General features: G+C 38.1%; 1 protein-coding gene across 1 annotated transcript; it reads right to left on the reverse strand.

The window, feature by feature from the left end:
* Nucleotides 1–473: 473 nt before the first annotated feature.
* Nucleotides 474–21,880, reverse strand: LOC106984631 (amine sulfotransferase-like). Its single transcript, XM_015082830.3, has 7 exons — nt 21,723–21,880; nt 17,083–17,235; nt 11,234–11,442; nt 7,157–7,280; nt 6,087–6,181; nt 3,161–3,344; nt 474–1,343 (listed from the first exon to the last, which is right to left on the reverse strand). Exons 1-7 carry the CDS (start codon nt 21,760–21,762, stop codon nt 1,222–1,224), a joined length of 927 nt encoding a protein of 308 aa, XP_014938316.2. The 5' UTR covers nt 21,763–21,880; the 3' UTR covers nt 474–1,221.
* Between the last annotated feature and the right edge of the window lie 657 nt (nt 21,881–22,537).

Consider the following 22,537-nt stretch of genomic DNA (forward strand, 5'->3'; position numbering starts at 1 on the left):
GCAATGAGCAAATGGAAATAAAGGCACTGATGCAGCCAGCAACCCCGAGTTGGGCACAGACACACAAAGATACAAGTGGGTCTACAGAATCTGATGGACGGCAGCATCCACACCCCTACAAGCCTAGACTGACCGTACTATTTTCAATGAGCCAGCCTGACCACAAGAAACCCAGTGTATGCCTGAGCAGGCAAAAGTCCATGAGGAAAGGAGAGCAGTTAGAACACTTGACTCAAAAATATTCTTCTCCCAATATCTACAGATACCTTCTATGCTGGCATAGGATAATCTTCACAGGAAATGAGCAAGGTTAATGTAAGGACCAGGTGTCCCTACAAAATGACTGGAAAGAAAACACAAATAAGTGTGAGTATAAATACCTCTGAATGGGAACACTCAACTAGTGGTGATGTCAATTTTTATGTGACATTTTAGGAGTAAAGCAACACTTAGCAGAATTCCAACACGGTACATCATGATTTATTGGTTTATTAATCTATGTTAGAAATTAGGGCATAGTTATAAAAAAGAAAATTATATCGACAGAAAATATGTCATTTTACATAAGAAAATGTATGTACATACAATATTGTAGAACAAGATAATGTCTGTTTTAATCAGTAGGAAAATGATGTGAATTCAATAAATGATTTTGGACCATTTGGCTATCTGTTAGGAAAAAACATTGACAGGTATCTAACAACAAAAGATAGATATTAAGATTAAATAAAGAAATGATTTATGAATACATGGAAATACTTGTGATAGCAACACTCCTAGTTGGACACAAATCCTAGAAGCCATAAAATGAAAGGCTGACTCATTTGATTACCTAAGAATTAAAATCTTAAATATGAAAAAAGACCATAAGTAGTTTTTTATAAATGACAAGGCTTCTATTTTAAGATGTCAAATCAATCACATGTTATGGTCTCCTTTGTGGTTCAAGGCTTTGGAATTTCTGAACTTAAGGTAAAAACTATTCCATAATTATACTGCAACACAAAGAGAGGAAACCTCTTCTGATCAGAAAGTGAGGAATCCTAGCAAATTGAAACAGGCCACAGATGGCAAATGATGTAGTGTGGGCATATTAATATTTATTCATCAATGAGTTTTTTCAATAATAAGCCAATGACAATCAAAGATGAAAGTGTACAATTCAATATATTTCCTTCTTGAAAGAAGTTCCGTAAAAATATTTGTGCATTGTTAAGAAATCTATTCTTCATTCATATCCCAGATGAACTTCAAAGGAATATCTTTCATCTTCGTTTGGAAAATCATGTCAAACTTTTCATTCTGCTCAGCAGTCATGTGATTTTTCCAGTCTCCAATTGTACCTGGGAGGAACAGCAAAGAAATTGCTTCAAGGCAGATTCTGGGAGGAGGAGGCATGATGCCTTAGTGCTGGGAGAAACACCATTTTTTGGACATTCATTTTCCTCCCTAGTAAGGCCCCTGTTGCTCCTGCACATGGCAATGGCCCTTTTCTCTCCCACTTTATGGCAAGGGGAAAAGAAAACTCATCACAATTAGGTAATTTAAGGTAATTAGCTCAAGCCCTGAGCTGTCAGCTACCTGACAAACGAGAAAACTCTTGCAACTTGTTGACTATTTTGTTTCAAGCTAACATGGGCTATTGTAGTTTACAGAAGTCCTTAAAAATTCCAAAAATCAGATATCATTAGACAAATATTTACTGATGAGGACATGGATGCTCAGAGAGATTTTTAAAATATATTCCAAGCTCATACAGTTTGGAATGGCCCACCTGTAATTATTCCATCTGTACCCAGTGTAGGTTTACAACAATCTTACTTTAAACTTACAGACACAGAGTTGGGATGGCAAGTAGAGGTTGATAGAAGGAGAGGCAAGAAACACTGAATGTAAAATCACGCTAAAGTGTAAACAAATAAATAAACCAGCTTCAATGCTAATGAAACAGAAAACACAAACACAATTTGTGCAAGAGTGGTAAAGCCAGTACAAATGACATTACACTTCATAACATCTAAGAGAAAAGTATGTGCAGGAGAAACAAGGGAATGTGCATCATTTCCGTAAGGAAATTTGGCTTCTCCTATTTGTTGTCTTGGCCATTTCAGTCTCTCGTTTTTCAGGTGTGTTAAAGATGTGTAACCACAGAAAATTTTCTTTTTTCAAAGAAAAAAAATGCAAGTGCCATGATGATGGCATTGGAGAAGGACTGTAGCATCTACAACATGACAGGATGCGCTGAGGGTAAAGGGAAGGGCATGTCCCCACTTCAGGTTGGCTCCAAGTTACCAGTGTTTCACATTTTTTAATTGAATGGGTGAAGATGTACAAAGTAGTTAAGTGAAGGAAATACTAATGTATTTAAGCCACTATTTATTGAGATCGGTGTAGAGGCATAAAACATTCTGATTAAGTGTAAAATTTATGTCAATAGTTCTGTATTATCGATTTTCCAGGTACTAAGAAGATCATACATTTTAACTTAGAATAATTTATAAAATAATAAAAATATTCTAACATGTTCACATTTATCATTTATATGAAGGAATCATTCATTTAAAAATGCACTCACCAGAGGTATCATATTGAGATAAAGGAGATATTCCTATACATTTTTATGATGGAAGATTCTTTTGTTACTGGGCAGGACTATTATGTATACTATATTATTATATGTGTGTGTGTATACTATTATATGTATACATAATAGTCCTCCCCAGTAACAAAAGAATAGTGAATATGTGTTGTTAATTCAGTCCTGGACGAGGTTCAGACTAAATCACAGAGATGGAAGAACAGCCAGTGATGGCCAACTGTGCCACCATTAATTCATCATCATGTGCCTAGCCCATCGTACTGGGGGAAAATAGTCTAACACTAAATGAACATCCCTTTTGTGGTAGACATGGTGATAGGCATTGGTAGATTTCCAGGGGCCAAGGAGAAGGCCTTGCAACTTTAGGCTATTCATCCAGACACATTCTGGGACCAAATAATATAGTCTCTTAAAGAGCACCAAGAAGAAATCATGGAAAATCAACTGTGTAGGGAAGGGAACAGGGCCATAGCAGCTCCACATCAGGAAAGCTTAGAAGCTACACTTCGGTACGTTTGTATCACAGTGAAAGATAGCCAAGCATTTATTGTTCAACATCACCTTTGCGAAGGAAATGACCTTTTTTTTGTATCCCAAAATGGGCCTTGAGTTTATTGTCATAATTGGCTCGTGGGTCATTCTTCATGTTTTCAAACGTGGCCTGTCTCACAACAGCATCCATGTCCTCTTCACTCAATTCTTTCCCCAAAAATTTGCATACTTTTAACACAGAGCCTCTGAGGTCCTGAAATAAATCATAATATGATAAATGATGCACATTATAAGAAAGAAGACACACACAAAAGTCACAGCTAAATATCATTATGGGAGTGAAAAATGTAGGTGCTTAGGATACTTAGAAAAGTGGAGCAGGACCATGAGAAGGTTCTTGCTTATTCCTTCTTGATAAATTAATTCCTCCCTTGTCGACTGTTTTAGAGTGCATATTAGGAACACTCATATTTCATTTTATTTGTGTTGAGTGGGCAAGTATTTGGTGAATAGCTACTATATGTCAGATACTGCCCTAAATGATGGTGCAAGTGAACAGGGGCACAACAGGGAATCAGTTCTGGGAATTCAGTACAAGTACTTACTGGCAAAGAGTAATTATGTAACAGAATTCAGAGAAAGTTCCTCAAAGATGAGAAATTTGTTCTGGGAATTAAACCAAAACCAGGACTTTTTTGATAGACAAACTGAAGATACAGTGTTTAAATCAAAAAAAGAATATCTGCAAAATTGTGGTTGCATGGGAGGTGTGGGATCTCAGGTCACAGGAGTATGAGAATTTGAGTTTCTCTGGGGCTATATGGGAACAGGTCTGGGATGAGAAAGATGGGAGATGAGCCTGTAAGCAATAGAAGGACAATCAACAAAACTAAAAGGCAACCGACAGAATGGGAAAAGATATTTGCAAATGACATATCAGACAAAGGGCTAGTATCCAGAATCTATAAAGAATTCACCAAACTCCACACCCGAAAAACAATCCAGTGAAGAAATGGGCAGAAGACATGAATAGACACTTCTCTAAAGACATCCAGATGGCCAACAGGCACTTGAAAAGATGCTCAATACCACTCCTCATCAGGGAAATACAAATCAAAACCACACTCAGATATCAGCTCATGCCAGTCAAACTGGCTAAAATGAACAAATCAGGAGACTATAGATGCTGGAGAGGATGTGGAGAAACGGGAACCCTCTTGCACTGTTGGTGGGAATGAAAACTGGTGCAGCCGCTCTGGAAAACAGTGTGGAGGCTCCACGAAAGACTAAAAATAGATCTACCCTATGACCCAACAATAGCACTGCTAGGAATTTACCCAAGGGATACAGGAGTGCTGATACATAGGGGCACATGTACCCCAATGTTTATAGCAGCAGTTTCAACAATAGCCAAATTATGGAAAGAGCCTAAGTGTCCATCAACTGACTAATGGATAAAGAAGATGTGGTTTATATATACAATGGAATACTACTTGGCAATGAGAAAGAATGAAATCTGGCCTTTTGTAGCAACGTGGATGGAACTGGCGAGTGTTACGCTAACTGAAATAAGTCATACAGAGAAAGCCAGATACCATAAGTTTTCACTCTTATGTGGATCCTGAGAAACTTAACAGAAGACCATGGGGGAGGGGAAGGGGGAAAAATTACAGAGAGGGAAGGAGGCACACCATAAGAGACTCTTAAAAACTGAGAATAAACTGAAGGTTGATGGGGGGGTGGGAGGGAGGGGAAAGTGGGTGATGGGCATTGAAGAGGGCACCTGTTGGGATGAGCACTGGGTGTTGTATGGAAACCAATTTGCCCATAAATTTCATATAAAAAGAAAAAAAGAAGGGCCATATTGTGAAGAAGTTTACAAGGCCAGCCAGACACTCGAATCTCTATTTCGTAGGTGATATGCACTCAGCCAGAGAGTCTAGATTTGGTATATGCCCTATGGCAGGGGTAACAGAAGCTAGTGACACTCAGCAGGTGGCAGCCTTTAGGGTCGCCGGCCTTTCAGCTCTTTCTCTTCTTTCCTGCTAAGAGATCCTGGTGGTGTCCTGGCAGCAGTGCCCAGCCACATTCCATAATGATCATTATTAATCCAAATTCCTCGTGGCAATCCCACTGTCTGCTACAAGAGATTAGTTTAGGGTGGTCACATGGCCCAATTTGGGTATTGGGTCTGAAAGAGGAAGTCAAACAGAAGTTTCTGAGAGTGAGTTTCCTCATGGAGCAAAGGTGGGAACAAAGCAAGGCAAGAATGCCACTTTTCTCCCCGTTAACACTCTGTCTGCCATGTAAGCTATTATGTGAGGACATGACTTTGGAGCTACAACTGTCCTGCTACCATGAGGGGAACATCGTCATCACACCAAATATGGTACAAAAGAAACACAGAAAACCCTGGGATATTCTTGACATGCATGAGCCAAACCCAGCATCAGGGTAGCCTGACTCTGGGTTTTAGTCAGTAAGCAATAAAAGTTTTCTTTTCAGGCACATATAGTTGACTGTACTGGGAGCTGAATTCTTTCTAATCGTACACAGGTATTTTCATTTAATTTTCCCTGCATGGTTTAATCATACACAATACAGACAAGATTAAAGTTCCCAAGAAATGTACCTGCAAGTGAGGAACACACATCTACAACATTAGTATAATTAAAAATTGAAGGAAATAGATATAACAATTCACAAAAGAGAAACCAATAATCTGACTCAAAATAATCAAATCATTCACACCAACATACATAAACAGACATCTATTGACACACAGATAAATTTTGAAAAGAAACCTCCAGTGGTAGTTCTAAATGGAAACCTGGTAAAGAAAGCATAGAAGTGATACAGGAAAAATGTCTCCTGGTACACAATCTGGGTTCTCAAATTTGATATCATCCTTTGGGTGTTCTGGGCATAAACAATCAATTCATTCAGCCAGGCTGGCTTACAGCGTCAGTGAAGTCAGTAATGTCACATTTCTCACCTTCTTCATCTCCTCATACATCAAGAACTGAATGTTGAACAGGCTTTTGTGCTCATACCAACCTTTGATGTGGTCAAACCAAAGACTTCCTACCACTGTGGGGAGAACAGATACATCATTAAGTAACTATGTTGAACACATTGAGAAGAATCTACAGTCCTAGGAGATGCAGGAGTAACAAAGTAACAAAGGAGGAAAAGGAAGTGTGCTGCTAGATTCCAGATTTCCCCTAGCATCTGGTTGTGGGAGAACCATCCAACTTCCACCAGGAAACAAACATACAGTCAAGGAGAAATTAGTCTCTTAAAAATGCATTTCATATAAATAGCAAATAATCTTGCCATGGGGTTAGAAAAACTGAAAAGGGAAAGGAGGAATGAATCCTCTCCTTACTTCTCCCACTATCCCCAAAGGCACATGGAGGTATTTCCATTCTGCAAGGAGCACGAGAGGTCTCTGAAGAGTCACTTCAGCTCTGCCACAATGCATTGGAGACAATCGTAAGTCTATTCCAGATCATCACGTTTACTTCTGCAAGCTTTGTTCCGGTCAAATAGCTGCACTGGCTCCTCAGATAAGAATGTGGTGAGCACCTGTTTTGCTCAATGGATAGAACATGCAACTCTTGACCTCAGAGTTGTGAGCCCCATTCTGGGTGTAGAAATTACTTAAACAATGAATAAAAATTTATTAAAATATTTTTTAAAGGACTCTTGGGAGGAGCCCCTTGAAATATGAAGTGCAAAGCTCCAAACGTACGCTCTCCCTGAGCTACTTCTCACTAAGCTAGGACAGAAATCTGTGTGCTAGTGAAATAATCTCTCCATGGTTAGATGTAATTATTCTCTGTTGGTATGACTGTAATCTTGACATTCTGTTGAGAAAGAGAGAGAGTTAGCAATATTTGTACAATGGCTGGACATGGTCACCTAAGACAACACTACCAACTGGCTTAATACGTTGATTACTGATCCCCATTCTACTCTATTTAAGCAAACTCTTTCTCTCTGCTAGAGCTTAAAAACTCACCACAGGACACCAAACTTAGTATTTTATGAAATTTTAGTTACCTTCTCCTTCTAGAAATAGTTTCATGAATTCCACAAAGTTATCTGTAGCAGATGCTGTCAGTTTCTTTGAAAAGTGAAAAAATGAGCACATAACATCCTTAGGGTTTCTGTATATGTAAATAACCTGGAAAGAAAGGAAGTATTCATTATATCTGATGCTTTCATAATGTCATATTTGTACCCTAATGCCCTCCAACTGAATGAAGCCTGTTAGCTTAACTTTACAGTTTCTAATCATGTCTTGTATATATTCAGCCCTCTTTGTATTTTGCATTTCTCCTCTGCAATGGCTCTCCCTTAATGATTGGGAGACTTAATTATTGGTGACTATCAATTACCTCACATGGTACCTCTTCTTACTCCCCTAGACAGAAACCAACAACATTCTCCTGTCCCTACCTCAACAAGCTAACATATGTGAAAATATCTCATAGCTATACAATTATGGCAATAGGAAAAACTTACTAAGATATTTTCAAATCATCTGTGAAAGTTTAGATTGTATTTCTCTCATCCTTCAGTGCATGGTTCACATAATTCTTATACATCTTCACAGTATAAAGCACAAGTACTTGACCCGTAGTAGTTACTTCTTCAATATTTTTTGCATTGAAGGACTATGAGATTTAACTTTAAAAATGTATATTGTAACCAATCAGAAGCCATAATTTCATAAAGCAGTGAAGCAACCCAAAGACATTAAAAATACAAAGTATTGGGGTGCCTGGGTGGCTCAGTGGGTTAAGCGTCCAACTTCAGCTTAGGTATGATCTCATGGTCCAGGGGTTTGAGCCCTGCATCAGGCTCTGTGCTGACAGCTTAAAGCCTGGAGTCTGCTTTGGATTCTGTGACTCCCTCTCTCTCTGCCCCTCCCCTGACCATGCTCTCTCTATACATAATAAATAGAACAAAATATATAAGGAAACTGGGAAAAGGAGTGGTTTGAAGATAAAATCAAAACTCCTTTTGGTATTGGAGCCCATATTTGGATAATACCTATATAGAAATATATTTGACATCTCTATAGATATAGAGTTATTAAATACTTTACATCAATCTAGAATTAAAGGGAGAAATCAAGTATACATACATTGTATTTAACTTACATGATTAGATAATCTAACTGAGGGATTAGCTATAGAGGGAGAATAGGATAAGGCCAGGCCGAAAATCTGGGAATCATCAGCTCTCAGAGGTTGGACAGAGAAGGACAAGCCAGTAAAGAGGAAGGAGCAGCATCTCAAAATGTAATCGTATAAGTTACAAAAGATCTCGCATAACATTTCCTAAATAGTAAAGCATCAACTTTTCTCACAAAAGGCCAAAGCCCAAGACGAGAGTGCAACAGGTTAGGTTAACTCATCATCTCGATGTAGTCATGGACTGAGTCTCTTACTTTTCCACTATGACATGCTAACCCTTCTTTATGTCCCACACAGCTGCCACTTTTCATCCCCATGGTCAATTAAAATAATGAAGAAACCTTCTTTCAGAGGACACGAAAGAAACTTCTTCTTTGCTTGTGTTGTTGTTCATAAGCTTGTCACTTACCTGTGCCTTAAAAATTAATGGCAAGATGCCTGGTACCAAGCCCTGCTTTTGCACCAACCAAATTTTACCACTCTAACCATCAGACCAGAAGCATATACAGGATACAAGTCCAAACAAAATGAGAGCTCTGCTGAAATGAAATATGAAGAGAGGGAAATGTTTTTGGGTAGAATCTCCTCTAAGTGTCCACTGAGATAATATGATACCACGAATGTGGTGTCTGGAACAGCAGGAAAAGAAAATGTTTAAAGACGTAGAAAGTGATCAACTATGTCAGATGCCAGTGATAGGCCAAGTAAAGTGATCAAGAAATGATCCCCCCTTTTCAAAACTATAATAATAAGGGACGTTGGCATTCAGGATTCAGTGAAAGCGCGGAGAAGGAGGCTAAACGCTTTTAAGAAGTTTATCTCAAACAGAAAATGAAAGGCAGAAAATGAAAATTGAAATGGAGCAAGACAAGTTTTATTTTCCTGTTAAAAAATGCCACATGAAAACTTCATTATGGGCCAAACAGAATGATCCAATCAGCATAAGGAAATTGGTAATGAATGAAAAAAAGGAAATTATATTGCTTAAGGAAAGTCTTTGAGAGTAGAACAAGTTTCTCAACAGTGGCACCATGGACATTTCCCCCAGATAACGGTCTGTGGTTGGGACTACCGTAAGCATCATGAGACATTTAACAGCATCCCAGGCCTCAACCCACTATAACTAGCAGCACCACCACCATAACCAAAAATGCCTCAAATATGCTAAATATCCTGTTGGGAATATGCAGAGCTGAGAGCTGATGATTCCCAGATGTTGGCCTGGCCCGACTCCCATTTGCGAAACAGTGGTACAGACAAAAGGGATCCAAAAAGGGATCCAGACCATGAATGGAGGGGCAGATATATAATAAGAACAAAACTGTGTACACATCCCACCTTTTCCTCTTAAGGAGGGACAGCAGTGAGGGGAGGTTTTGCATGTGGAGGGCATCTACTGTTAATGGTTTGCTTGGAGTCTTTTACTGGGATAGGTGGAGCAGAATGCTGCTGAGGTTTGAGAAGATAAAGAAAGTATGAAAAGTCAGTATGGAAAGGGGGGGGAAGCAAAACATTTTTAAAAAGTAAAGTGTGAGAATTGTGGCCATAAATGTAAAGAAAGACACAATTTTTAACTGTTTTGATTTTTTCTGACCACACTACCAGATTCATGAATATAGGTACTAATATAAAACAATTGTGTTTCAGCAGAATTAAGGGTTGGCAACAAATCATAACAGTTGAATTAGCAAAAGAATTTAGACAAAAAGGATTTGAATTTAAAATGTAGAGTCATTGGTGGGCAAGGAGCAATTGAGGACACGCATATATATGAGAGTGAGTGTGGGGAATAGGAGTGGGGAGGGGGCTGGAGAAATGAATGTGCTGACACATCACTGCACGGAACACCTGAAAAGAGCAGGAGGAAAAGGAGACAGCACTCAGATAATAAGGTACTTGAAGCAAAGATCCGCATTAGGGCAATTACTGGTGATCCCTTTTGTCATTCATTCAACTCTAATGCCTTCTGGACAGGGTTCTATGCACTACAAATTCCATCTGTCTCAAGGGTTTTACACTGTGGCCAGAAACATAGACAATAAATAAACAGGTAAGTATGTATTACATCAGAAAGCAAAAACAGTCATAGACAAAGGCAGGTGCATAACACGTGGGTTGCAGAAGAGGGTTACTGAGGTTGGTGGAGGAAAAGTGGCTGGAGTTTAAATCAACCGGAGAGGCCTAGCAGGGCTAGGGTCTGGGAGGCCAGTGCAGAGCCTGACGGGTCAACCTGAAGGAGGCAATCCCACACTTGTGTGGCCCTGACAGGAAGTGCCTCCTTCGTGTTGATCCTTTGAGTGCAGCTGGCCTCACTCCTATCTGGCCAGCCAGAGACCATGTACATCAACTTTGAAATAATCCCGAGTCAGAGGAGTGGAGGTAGAGAGGGAGAAAATGAGTCAAGAGTTGAAATTATCAGTGGGTGGAGGTGACTGATACTGGGAGAGACAGAAAAATCACTCAGTAGATACAAATGATTCTCTCTGAGCTTCCCTCAGATTTCCAATGAACTCGGTACATTTACAGAGAAAGCGGCCAAAACAGGTTGGAAGCGTCAGAAGGAAGCGAGGAGAGCATACAGAAAAAAGAAAAAGGAATTGTTAGCGGTTTATATACACATGGTAATATAGCTAACAAATGAGAGGGTATATAATATATAATGTATATGATATTATAATATACTCTATGAAGTAAATTAAATACACTCCTATATAGTCTCATTTTCCAATGGTTGTGTTCCATATGTGATCAGAAAACAAAGGGTGAAAGATAAAATCAGATACTGGTAGATAAGAACACAAAAGTCTGTTGAAAATTAATGCATGACAAATACCACATTTGCTAACACCTGGACGAGTGCAGCATCAATGTAATGAATAGAAATGAAATAGTGAAAAAGCAGTTGTCTTTCAGCAGCCATAGTCTATTTTCCTACTTTGGCTTTTTTATTCTTTAGCCCCCTGGGAACCAAGTAGTATGGGATGTGGGTAACGAAGAGACGAGGAGATGGCTTTTCAGCAAAATCCACTTTTTGAGGGGCGTACTCAATAAACGGGATGCGTTCAACTGTTTCCAGATCCCCAATGCCTTTGCGATGTTCTTCAAAATAAATCAAGCATAATATCTGCTGAAACCAGACAGTACCTGTAAAAGAAATAATTTTGTTTTAATGATGTGAAAATTTATCCAAAAAGTATATAGATGTGTCATCAGTTTTTTAATCAGAGGTTGTTATTATAATACGTACAAAGGTAATTTTGTCTCAATGGAATTTTTAATATATAAAGGGTGCAGTGTGGGTAAAGACAAACATACGTTGCGTTTGCTTTTCCTTATAAGGAGATTCTACATGTGAAACTCCATGGGCATTGGTCCCACAAATTTTTCTTGAGTCTTCTGTACTTTCTTCTGCTTCATATATGGGAATTTTAAATTATCTTCTATGCCTGCCTCAAGATGTCCTTCCCCAACCCCACTCCTAGGACGTTAGCTAATATAGAGAAAAAAAAATTGGCATTTTACTCATAGAGTCACTTTCCATCTTTCCCCCATTCCCTATGTTTCTTACTGTGCCCATGATGTCACTTCGGGAAATAGTGTTCATTATAAATCCCTAAAGGAGGCCCTGTGATCCACACGGAGACAGGAAGGAAAAGATTAGACCTTTTGCTGTAAGTGGGATGTGACAAATTCTAAGGATGACTATTTCTCCCAATTCCAATTAGAGTGGACATATGTCACAGAATACACGGGTGTACTGCCTACTCTAGATTCCTTCCACTTCATTTTGCATGCTTCATATATGGGAATATTAAGAGTTAAAACACACCTTCTGTAAGGTCATGCTTCTCATATATACAGGCAATGCTTCAAAAACCTACCCCAACAAGAAGTCACATGTCCCAGAAAGGTTCAAATCAACATCTTAAATGAGAAAGTACATTGGCCCCTCATCAATTCCCATCCTATAATTCCTTCCTGAGACCACCCTATCACCCTGCCTGTGAAGCAGCAGCACCTGGTAAGCAAGATCATTGTTAAGAATACATGCCCTTGCTGTCAGGTGGTATGCACCTTTTCTGGAGCATGATGGGTATAAATCCTCCAGTGTTGCCCAGGGAAGACCAAGATCATGTGTGCTTACATGTTACCACAGCTGATGTTCGAACACAATGAAAATTCATTGTTATGAAGCTCTAAAAGGGTTTCTTACATTCTCCAACCTTTCCCAGATAAGAGGTACTGCTTCTGCATCAGGTATCACAGCTTCAGGGGTGCCGAGGAATTACCAAACATGACCTTAATGGGTCACAAGTCTGCAGAAATTTAAGACTATGAGGACTGGAAGAACGTGTTCCTCAGGCAAAATAGGCTGCATTTTTCCTGTCTTTGTCCTCTCTCCTGCTTCTGCTTCCATATCCACTCCCCTATCACAACCTATCTTTCTCGTTTTCTCTTTTCTTTCTTTCCTCCTTCCTTCCTTCCTTCCTTCCTTCCTTCCCTCCCTTCCTCCTTCCTTCCCTCCTTCCTTCCCTCCTTTCTTTCTTTCTTGCATTCTTTCTTCTTTCTTTCTTTCTTTCTTTCTTTCTTTCTTTCTTTCTTTCTCCTTCTTGCCTTTTTGGATGTCAGAGGTTAATGTAAGTTGATATTTATCATTTTCTGCAGTCATGCTATACTAACATCACTGATTCACTGCAGGCACTCCAAGGTCTATTAATTCCTTATATTCACATTTCCTGCTTCCATTCCTACCCCTACTTCCACCACAGACAAGAAGACTTTAGGGTTTAAAGTATATTCTTTCTTGGAAGATGTTCTTTTGAAATATGTATTGTTGTATGTGCTTGATTTTTAATCCATGCACGTCATTTCTTACTGTTTGTCACTGTGAGCTGTGGTTTAACATTCCTTTACATGCTACTGCTGATCCATTGCACCTAACAGATGCTGTCTGTGTTTCAGGGTGTGCATTCATGCACTGACCTGTCTAATTTCTCCCAATGGACAGCACACCCCAAACAACACTGCCACATACACCCTCACTCATGTTGCCTATGAACCCATATGAGATATTCTTGGAGACATATACTCAGGAGCAAAATTGCCTGGTATGTCTGTATTTCAGTTGATCAGATAGTGCCAGACTGCTCCCCAGAGAATGGCTGCTTCAGTCTACTCTCCCAGCAGTATCATGCTAAAGCATGCAGATGTGTGTGTACTCCTTGTCAGCATTCAGGGTTTCTGACCTTTCTAATTGCTGTCAGTGTACTAGATATAAAGCAAGTGACTATTGTGTACCAGCTTTGTGTTTTTTTGTTGGTATTGGTGGAGAGTGGTTTCCTTCGGTAAATTTTCAGCTCATCTCTTTGGCTCTTTTTATAAGTAGATCACTGTTCTCTTCCAGTTGATCGGTATATATACCTAATATATTCTAGGTATTAATTATTTTTAATTATAGTCATTGCCAGTAGTTCCTCTCTTTCAGACCCTATTAACTTTGCCTAGGGAACTCACTGTTAAGCAAAGCCCAAAAATCTTAATTTTAATGCAACTGAATTTATCAAACTTTTACCTGTATATTTTTCTTTGGACATTTGTGTAGAAGCTCTTGACCACTCCTTAGTTACAATGATTTTTCTACAATATTTTTAATAGAAATAGTTGTATAATTTTACCTTTAATATTAGTGTCTTGAATACACTTAGAGTTTACTCTTTTATGTGCTGTTCGATTCCAGGTGAACTTCCTGCATATAGTGACACAGATTTCCTGGGACCAAATATACTATCTTTTCCCCATTAATAAATGCACCTTACTTAAATTTATATTGAGTTCTGTTATACACATGAAATTGTTTTTTAGGTCTTTCCTGTTCTTCTGGGTTATTTGTTCTTGTCTAAATGCTATGATGTGCTTCCTAAGGATGGCTTTGTAAAGAATGAACAAATTAAGTATGTAGATATATGGTATAGTATAAGGTGATATGTGTTATATTATGGAGGGAAAATAAAGCAGCAAAGAAGAGTGTGAGAATTTTGAGTGAGGCTGCATTTTTAAATATGACCATCCAGAATGCCTTAATGATAATATAAGTTTAAAATAAGGACCCAAAGGAAGGGAGTAAACCATACACATATCAGGTAGAAGAGCATCAAAGGAAAAAGATTCTGTGAGTGCAAAGAGCCAGAGATAGGAACATGTCTGTTAAATTGAGGTAGAGCAAGAGAATCAGTGTTTTCTGGGGAAAAAAATATTAAAAACATTTTTTTCTAACAAATATTTTAAGAATTAGTAACAATCCTTCACAGACTCTTCCAAAAATAAAAAAGTGGGGACACTTCCCAATTCATTTTACAAGACTAACATTACCCAGCTAAGTACCAGAAAAGACACTAGAAGAAAAGAATGTCACAGGCCATCAGCTTGATAAATATAGATGCAAAAAATCCCCAATAAAATATTAGCAAACTGAATTCAACAACACATTAAAAGGATCATACACCATGATCAAATACAATTCATTCCAGGGATGCAAGGATGGTTCAACATCCACAAATAGAATAGTTTGATAATGCATTAAAAAATGAAGCATAAAAACCATATTATCATCTCCATAAATACAGAAAAAATTCAACAGAATTGAATATTGTTCATCATAAAAATTCTCAACAAAATGTAGAAGGAACATAACTCAATATATTAAATGCCATTTATGACAAGATCATAACTAACATCTTTCTCAATAGTAAGAATTTCAGTTTTCCATCTAAGATCATAACCAGGGCATCTAAAGTAATGACCAAGATCAGACACTTCTCACTAGTTTTACTGGAAATCCTAGCCAGAGCACTTAGACAAGAAAGAGAAACAAAAGGCATCTAAGTTGCAGAGGAAAAAGTAAAAGTGTCTTTATTTGTAGATGATATTATATATCAAAAACCCTAAACATGTCACCAAAAATTCTGTTAGAACTAATCATTTAAATTCAGTGAACTTGCAAGATATGAATCAGCATACAAATATAACTTGTATTTCTATAAGCTAACAATAAACTATCAGAAAGAGAAATTAAGAAAACAATCCCATTTATGATAGCATCAAAAAGGAGAAAATATATAGGAATAAATTCACCTATGGAAGTAGAAGACTTACACATTGGATATTGTAAAGTACTGATAGAAGGAACTGAAAAAAAAAATACAAATATATAGAAAGACATTCCTGTTCATGGGTTGGAAGAACTACTATTGTTAAAATCCCATACTACACAAAGCAGTCAGCAGATTCAATGCAACCTTTATCAAAATTATCATGACATTTTTCACAGAAATAAAACAAATAACCATAAAATTTTTTTGCACCATATAAGACCCTGTGTAGCCAAAGCAATCTTTAGAAAATACAACTGAGCTAAAGGCATCACATTTATTAGTTTCAAATAATATTAAAAATTTATAGTAATCAAAACATTATGGTATTGGCATAAAAACAGATGCATAGATCAGCAGAGCAAGAGAGTGAGCCCCAAATTAAACATGTATAATCAACTAATTTCTGACAAAGGAGCAAAAAATATAGGGTGGACTCTTCAATAAATGGTATTGGGAAAACTGGACTGGCATAGGCAAAAGAAGAATATGAACCACTCCCTTAAACCATGCACAAAGTTAACTCAAAATGGATTAAACCCTGAATGTAAGACCTGAAACAACAAAACTCCTATAAGAAAACAAGGGCAGTAGTGCCCCAAAATTCATGCTGGCAATGATATTTTGGGACATGACACCAAAAGCAAATGCAGCAAAAACAAAATAAGTAAGTGGGAGTATATCAGACTGAAAAGTTTCTGCACAGCAAAGAGCCCAAACAAAATGAAAAGGCATATTGAATGAAATAAAATATTTGGAAATCATATTTCTCATAATAGGTAATATCAAACCATATAGAGAACTCATACAACACAGCAGCAAAAAACATTCCCCCCAATCCCATTAAAACACAGGTAGAGAATACCCCACATCATGGTACTAGGCACCTTCAACCCATGGTCTTTGAAGGTGAGAATGAAAGGGTCCAGGCAAGGTGTAGAGAAACTTATTAATCCAGTGATTTCCCTCTTCATTCTCAGCAGTATATCTTCTATCTATACCTGGCTATGGAAGGGACCCCCCTACTGTGGGATCAATGGGATACCTGTGGCTCGCCTCCCTAATGTCATTCACACTGAATGGGGATGAGGCCGGACAGTGGCTCATAGAGCTGAGTATGAGCCCTAGCTGTGGGCTAGAAATGTCCTTAATAAACATCCTTATTTTTCAAAAAATAAAAATAAAAAAATAAAACACAGTTAGAGAATGTAAATAGATGTATGTGTAGGCCCACACACACAAAATGTATGTATATATTCTACACATATATATGAGTGGTATCAAAAATAAGACCCAAAGTATTTGGGGAATGATCATAATTAGTATAAGTTCAATTTCCTCTTTCTCAGGTACTTGGTCATTAAATACAGCTTCAAGTATGTCCCAAGAAGCTGCCTAAATGGCAAATATTCCTGTGTCCTTTCCCAGCCCACTTCAGCAACTCAGTGTTTGATAGGGTTTCGTCAATCTCTCTCCTTCTTCATTATGCCCATTTCCCTTGCCCACATGAGAAATTACTTATATCCAGTAGATTGACTATATATGCAAATAGAATATGCTCCTAAAAAAACAGCGCTCCCATATTACAGAAATATCATTTTATTAATTATATTAGCTGTTGGAATACAGGACTCACCAGATTTGGGGTATGTGATTATGAAGACATCATCATCTCTGATTTCAAAATCATCTAAATTTTCTAAAATTTCAAGATTAAGTTGAGTATTTGCAAAATAACATCCTCTAAATTTGGTTAAAAATTTGTTTGTATCTTCCATATTTCTGTTGCCTGCAAAATACAGATAAATTATTTGAGAGAAATTTAGTAGAATGTTATAGTCTTCCCTTCTGTATCTTTCCTTTTTAACAAACACAAACACTGAAAACCTGTTGGCTCTGAAAGCTATTCGCCTGGATTCTGGATGTGTGGAATTTGGGGAATGCCCAAGAGACTTCTATTTATGGGCTAGCTCTTGGTTTTATTTGTGCGTGCTCCATTCATGTAGGTATGGGGAAAGTAGCTTAAGAGTAATTATTGTAATATTTCTAAAAACTGATGCTCTTAATCAGAAATCTTATGTATATTTGAACAGAAAATGTATATACAAATAGGATTTAAGTGGGCTTCAAAAACACTTGGCTATCAGACCAACCACATAGTCCTTTATCAGCTGGCCTTTTTTCCCCCTGTAAATGAACTACATTCACTTAGGTCTTAGTAGGTTCATAAAAGATTTCTTTTATATAATTTCTCGGTAGGCATTATGTTTATAATAATCTTGGTACCTTTGAATTTAACTTTCTTTTTTTTTCTTTTTTTTAACTTGTGACATCTTTAAAGTTATTGGGGTAGTACCAGCATGAATGGTCACAGACATGAGTCTATTCCGGGAAGCCTGAGACATTGCGTGTGAGCAATTAAATTGTCCATAATGATAATATGGACAATGGCACAAAGGAAAAGCATGAAAGAAAACATTTAAATAATGGATCACATGTAGAAAGTACAAACCAAGACTTGTGAGTCGTCATTTAGGTACATATTTTGCCTTTCATTATTATCTGTCACTAACTATATGGAAAAACGCATTTTGATATGAGAACTCTGGGTTTCAGTTTTCTTTGAGGTACTTCCAGATGATTCTGAAGTGTCCTATTCCTAGTTCTCAAAATAGTTGATCATAGCAGTAGCTGACAAAATAAGAGCTTAGAATTGCATAATTTGAAAACAATTCCAGAAAGCCAGAGCCAAGGGTCATTATAGAAAAATGGAAATAAGCATATTTTTTATTTTGTTAATGTTTATTTATTTTGGAGAGAGAGAGAAAGAGAGACAGAGCGCGAGCACAGAAGGGGCAGAGAAAGACGGAGACACAGTATCCAAAGCAGGCTCCAGGCTATGATATGTCCGCACAGAGCCAATGCGGGGCTCAACTCAGGAACTGTGAGGTCATGACCTGAGCTGAAGTCTGATGCTTAACCAACTGAATCACCCAGATGCCCCCAAATAAACAACTGTTAAATATATTTTCACAGTCACACTGTTACTGGAAAACCTAGGATTGGTAGCCTCTCTTTACAAAAGAGATTTACGAAAAAAACCAAATTACTTGGAATCATCAACATGAATTCATAGGCAAGAAAGAAAGTGGGGGACCAGACAGCAAAGGATGGAGAAAGACAGGAAAGATGAGTTTTCGGTCACTGGAGATATTTAAAGAGTCTCTTTGCCATCTGCAGTGTCCAAGATGAAGAACATAATTTACATCTCGATCCCCACATTGGGCTGGAATAGTAACTTGCATTATAAAGAAGCAGTGGCTCTTTAGTGCAGCCAGTTCCATGTCTTGGGATTAAAACAATAACAATAAGCCTGTAACATTTTGATCTTTTCATAAAGCAAACAAGATTTTGTTGCTATCAAAGGTGGTACTCAGGGGTCAAAAGGACCAATATGAGGACTGCCAGGGCAAAGATCTCAAACAGAACAAGTAAACAAGTTTTGTACAAACGTGACTTCATGATGATGCTATTAAAATGTGGCCACACAAACTGGCAACAAATTTTTAAAGACTTAACAGGATTCATTACATTAAATCATGAAAATCTAATAAGCAACCAGGTAAGAATTATCCATTGTTAGTAAAAGTAAGAAGGTCGTGTTTAGAAAACATTTAAAAATATATATGCCTGACCATAAGAGGCTCTTTTTTTTTAAATTTTTTTTAACGTTTATTTTTGAGACAGAGAGAGACAGAGCATGAACGGGGGAGGGTCAGAGAGAGGGAGACACAGAATCTGAAACAGGCTCCAGGCTCTGAGCTGTCAGCACAGAGCCCGACTTGGGGCTCAAACTCACGGACCGTGAAATCATGACCCCAGCCAAAGTCGGCTGCTTAACCGACTGAGCCACCCAGGCGCCCCAAGAGACTCTTAAATACAGAGAACAAACTGAGGGTTGATGGGGGTGAGGGAGAGGGGAAACTGGGTGATGGACATTGAGGAGGGCACTTGTTGGGATGAGCACTGGGTGTTGTATGGAAGCCAATTTGACAATAAATTATGTTTTAAAAAACATTAAACCAGCATAGAATCACAAAGATAAAAAAAAAATACAGGGGCGCCTGGGTGGCTCAGTCGGTTGGGCTTCTGACTTCGGCTCAGGTCATGATCTCACAGTCCGTAAGTTCGAGCCCCGCATCGGGCTCTGTGCTGACAGCTCAGAGCCTGGAGCCTGTTTCAGATTCTGTGTCTCCCTCTCTCTCTGACCCTCCCCCGTTCATGCTCTGTCTCTCTCTGTCTCAAAAATAAATACACGTAAAAAAAAATTTTTTTTTAATATGCCTGGTTTCTAAATTAACATGGAGGAATAATGAGAATTACTAACAAGAATATGGAAAATACAGAGTGACTTCTAACAGTGAGATAAAAAGTTAGAAAAACTTATGTAAAAGATACAGGAATGTTGGGGAGTGAAAATTGGTCCCTTTTATCTTTTCATAAAAGTAGAATAATGGTATCTTATAATACTGGAGCCTAGGCAGGGACATTGTAAACAATGCATCTGTGTCAGAGATGGATCATGGTCTGGCTATCCAACGGGTCCCCTATATCAAAGGGCTTATATGTTCCTCAGGGTCCAAATGTGTAGAGTAGGCTTTAGGGGAAGGCTTATGCCCCCATCTGAGCCCAACGTGATTGCAAATTGGATGGGAAGAAAACCTGGCATGTGACATATGTAATATTACCCAGGGTAGAAAGTTGAAGCTCTTGTACAATAGATGTGGAATTATAATTAGAATGAAGGTGATTCACAGTCAGTTGAGGTTAGTTGGAACACCTGTCAATATCTAATTTTTGATGTTCAGGAGCACCAGGCAATGCACTGAAAGTAAGGGATTTGCCTTTAGCACCGGTGGCCAAACAGCAAGAAACGTTCATACCTAAAGGAAGTGGTGTAGCAATTAAAATCCTTGGGAAGTGGCAGCGAGGATGTGAATATACCTTTAAAAGTGGGGAAAACAGACCAAAAACAGAGCTTCTGAGGGAGCTCAAGGAAAAGGCCATAGGACACATAGGACACATGCCTTTTCCTTGAATTGGCTGTGTTAACAGGAAATAAAGTAACAAGATAGGTAGACAAAAGGGGACATATCATCGATGGACTCCTTTTCTAGGGAAGTAAACTATTTGAAAACATATGAAAAAACTTAGTGTGATCCGAAAAGGGGGTAAAAAAGAAGATGAACTAGAATGAATCTGGTATTCTGCTATCATACATACTATACATTCTACCCTCTTATATTCTCTGTGTATTAGAATCTAGTATAAAACACTACTGTTATGGTCCATTATATCTTTGTTTTAGTGTAAAATGTTCTTGAATCTCTATATAAATATTTTGGAACCAAAACAGCTAAGTTGATTGAAAATCAATGCAAAACAATTACATAATATTTTTGCTTCAAATATATGAGCTGATATCTTATATTTATCTAGCCCAGTGTTTAGAAAGATCACCTGAGGGGCTCCTGAGGGTTTCAGTCTTGGTTTCGGGTCAGGTCATGATCTCATGGTTCGTGGTTTCAAGCCCCCCCCCAGGGCTCTGCACTGACAGCCCAGCCCCTGCCTGGGATTCTCTCTTTCCCTCTTTCCCTCTTTCTCTGCCCCTCTTCTGCTCTCTCCGTCTCTCAAAATAAATAAACTTAAAAAAATTTTTTTAAAAAGAAGGAAAAAAGTCTCACCTGAGACTGTATAATTAGTACAGTTCAGACAAGTTAAGGGGAGCAGAGTTTGTGCCCAGAAATATACTGCATTAGCAGGTGGAGTTTTTTGCGACAGAAGCAATACAGATCCAGCAGACCCAAATAGCTTTTTACTTTTCCTTAACTGCCTAAAAGAATTTCCACAGGTGGCCCGTACCAGGAAGGAAACTTATACCAGAGATAACTTTGTACATCATAAAGACTCAATCACATGGTTGAGGTTGAGTAAACACAAAGAATATGTGCTCTTCACATGTTCCTGTCAATCGTCTTTGTCTTCTTTGAATTCCCAATGCTTTCAGCCCCTTCTCTTTAGCTCAGGATAATATATAAACCTCAGTTGTGGGACTGTATTTGACTCTTCCTGTTATATGGGGCTGCCATATGTAGGTAATTACATTTGTTTTTTTCTCCTGTTAATCTTATTTCAACTTAATTACTATATCAGCCAAAGAACATAGAAAGAAAATGGAAAAGGTTTTCACCCTCGATCAAAAATGCAACTACTCACCAATAAGAGCTTGTTGAAATGAAGACTGAACTTCTGACATCAATGCCAATGGGAAGAATAATCGTGCTGCCACTGATTGAAAAAGACTTAGCTCAAGACTATGTTTTCTATGAGGAGATTTAATGATTCACCAATTAGCAGATCTCCCAGAATCAACAGCTTAATTATGAAGTGGTATTAGGCTGATAGTGATGGTAAATCATTTAACAGACTGGTGAACAGCCTTGATAACTTTACCACACAAAAAAGTGAATTTCAAATATTTCAGCTAGCTCACTGGCACTCAATGCTCCTGGGCAGGGTTCAAAGTATGCTTTGGAGTAACATTAAAAAACAAGGATGGATTTGTTTGTTGTCCCACTCCACGAGACTCTTAAGGCTGTAGGTTACTAATACCATGGTTTCAGTTGCTTCTATTTCCCTAGTACTACTCTTAGTGTCTTTAAATCTTTGTGTTGTTTCTTATGAAATGGTATTGAGAATAGGTGTAGTGTGAACAATTAAGAAGTGGAGGGAAGAAATCCACATCTGTAAGTAGCAAATACTTTGAAGGATAAAGTGCCTTCCCAAATCCGACTATCATATGCTTGACACAAATCTAATACACGTCCAACTACCAATCAACATCTCCTGTCATTATTCCCTTCAAAGAGCCACCATTTGCAAACTTTTCCATGTTAGTGATACCACAGAAGGAGAGATAAGTTATGGGATTGGCTCTTCGGGTAATGTTTTATGTCTTCTTTTTCACACTCTATTCAATCGGTTTGTGGTCCAAATAGAATGGCCATAAAGGATTCTAAGGCCTATTCAAA

The sequence above is a fragment of the Acinonyx jubatus genome, chromosome B2, assembly GCF_027475565.1.
Source record: "Acinonyx jubatus isolate Ajub_Pintada_27869175 chromosome B2, VMU_Ajub_asm_v1.0, whole genome shotgun sequence".
NCBI classification, from domain to species: Eukaryota; Metazoa; Chordata; class Mammalia; order Carnivora; family Felidae; genus Acinonyx; species Acinonyx jubatus.

Bases quoted from the DNA above. Each gene is read 5' to 3' on its own strand.
- LOC106984631 (XM_015082830.3), bottom strand. From the start codon at position 21,762: ATGTCAGAAGTTCAGTCTTCATTTCAACAAGCTCTTATTG. The intron at 6,182-7,156 runs GTAACTAAAATT...TTCTCCCCACAG, and splicing joins ACTATTTCTAGAAGGAGAAG to TGGTAGGAAGTCTTTGGTTT. The intron at 1,344-3,160 runs GTGATGTTGAAC...TGTTCCTCCCAG, and splicing joins AGGTCATTTCCTTCGCAAAG to GTACAATTGGAGACTGGAAA.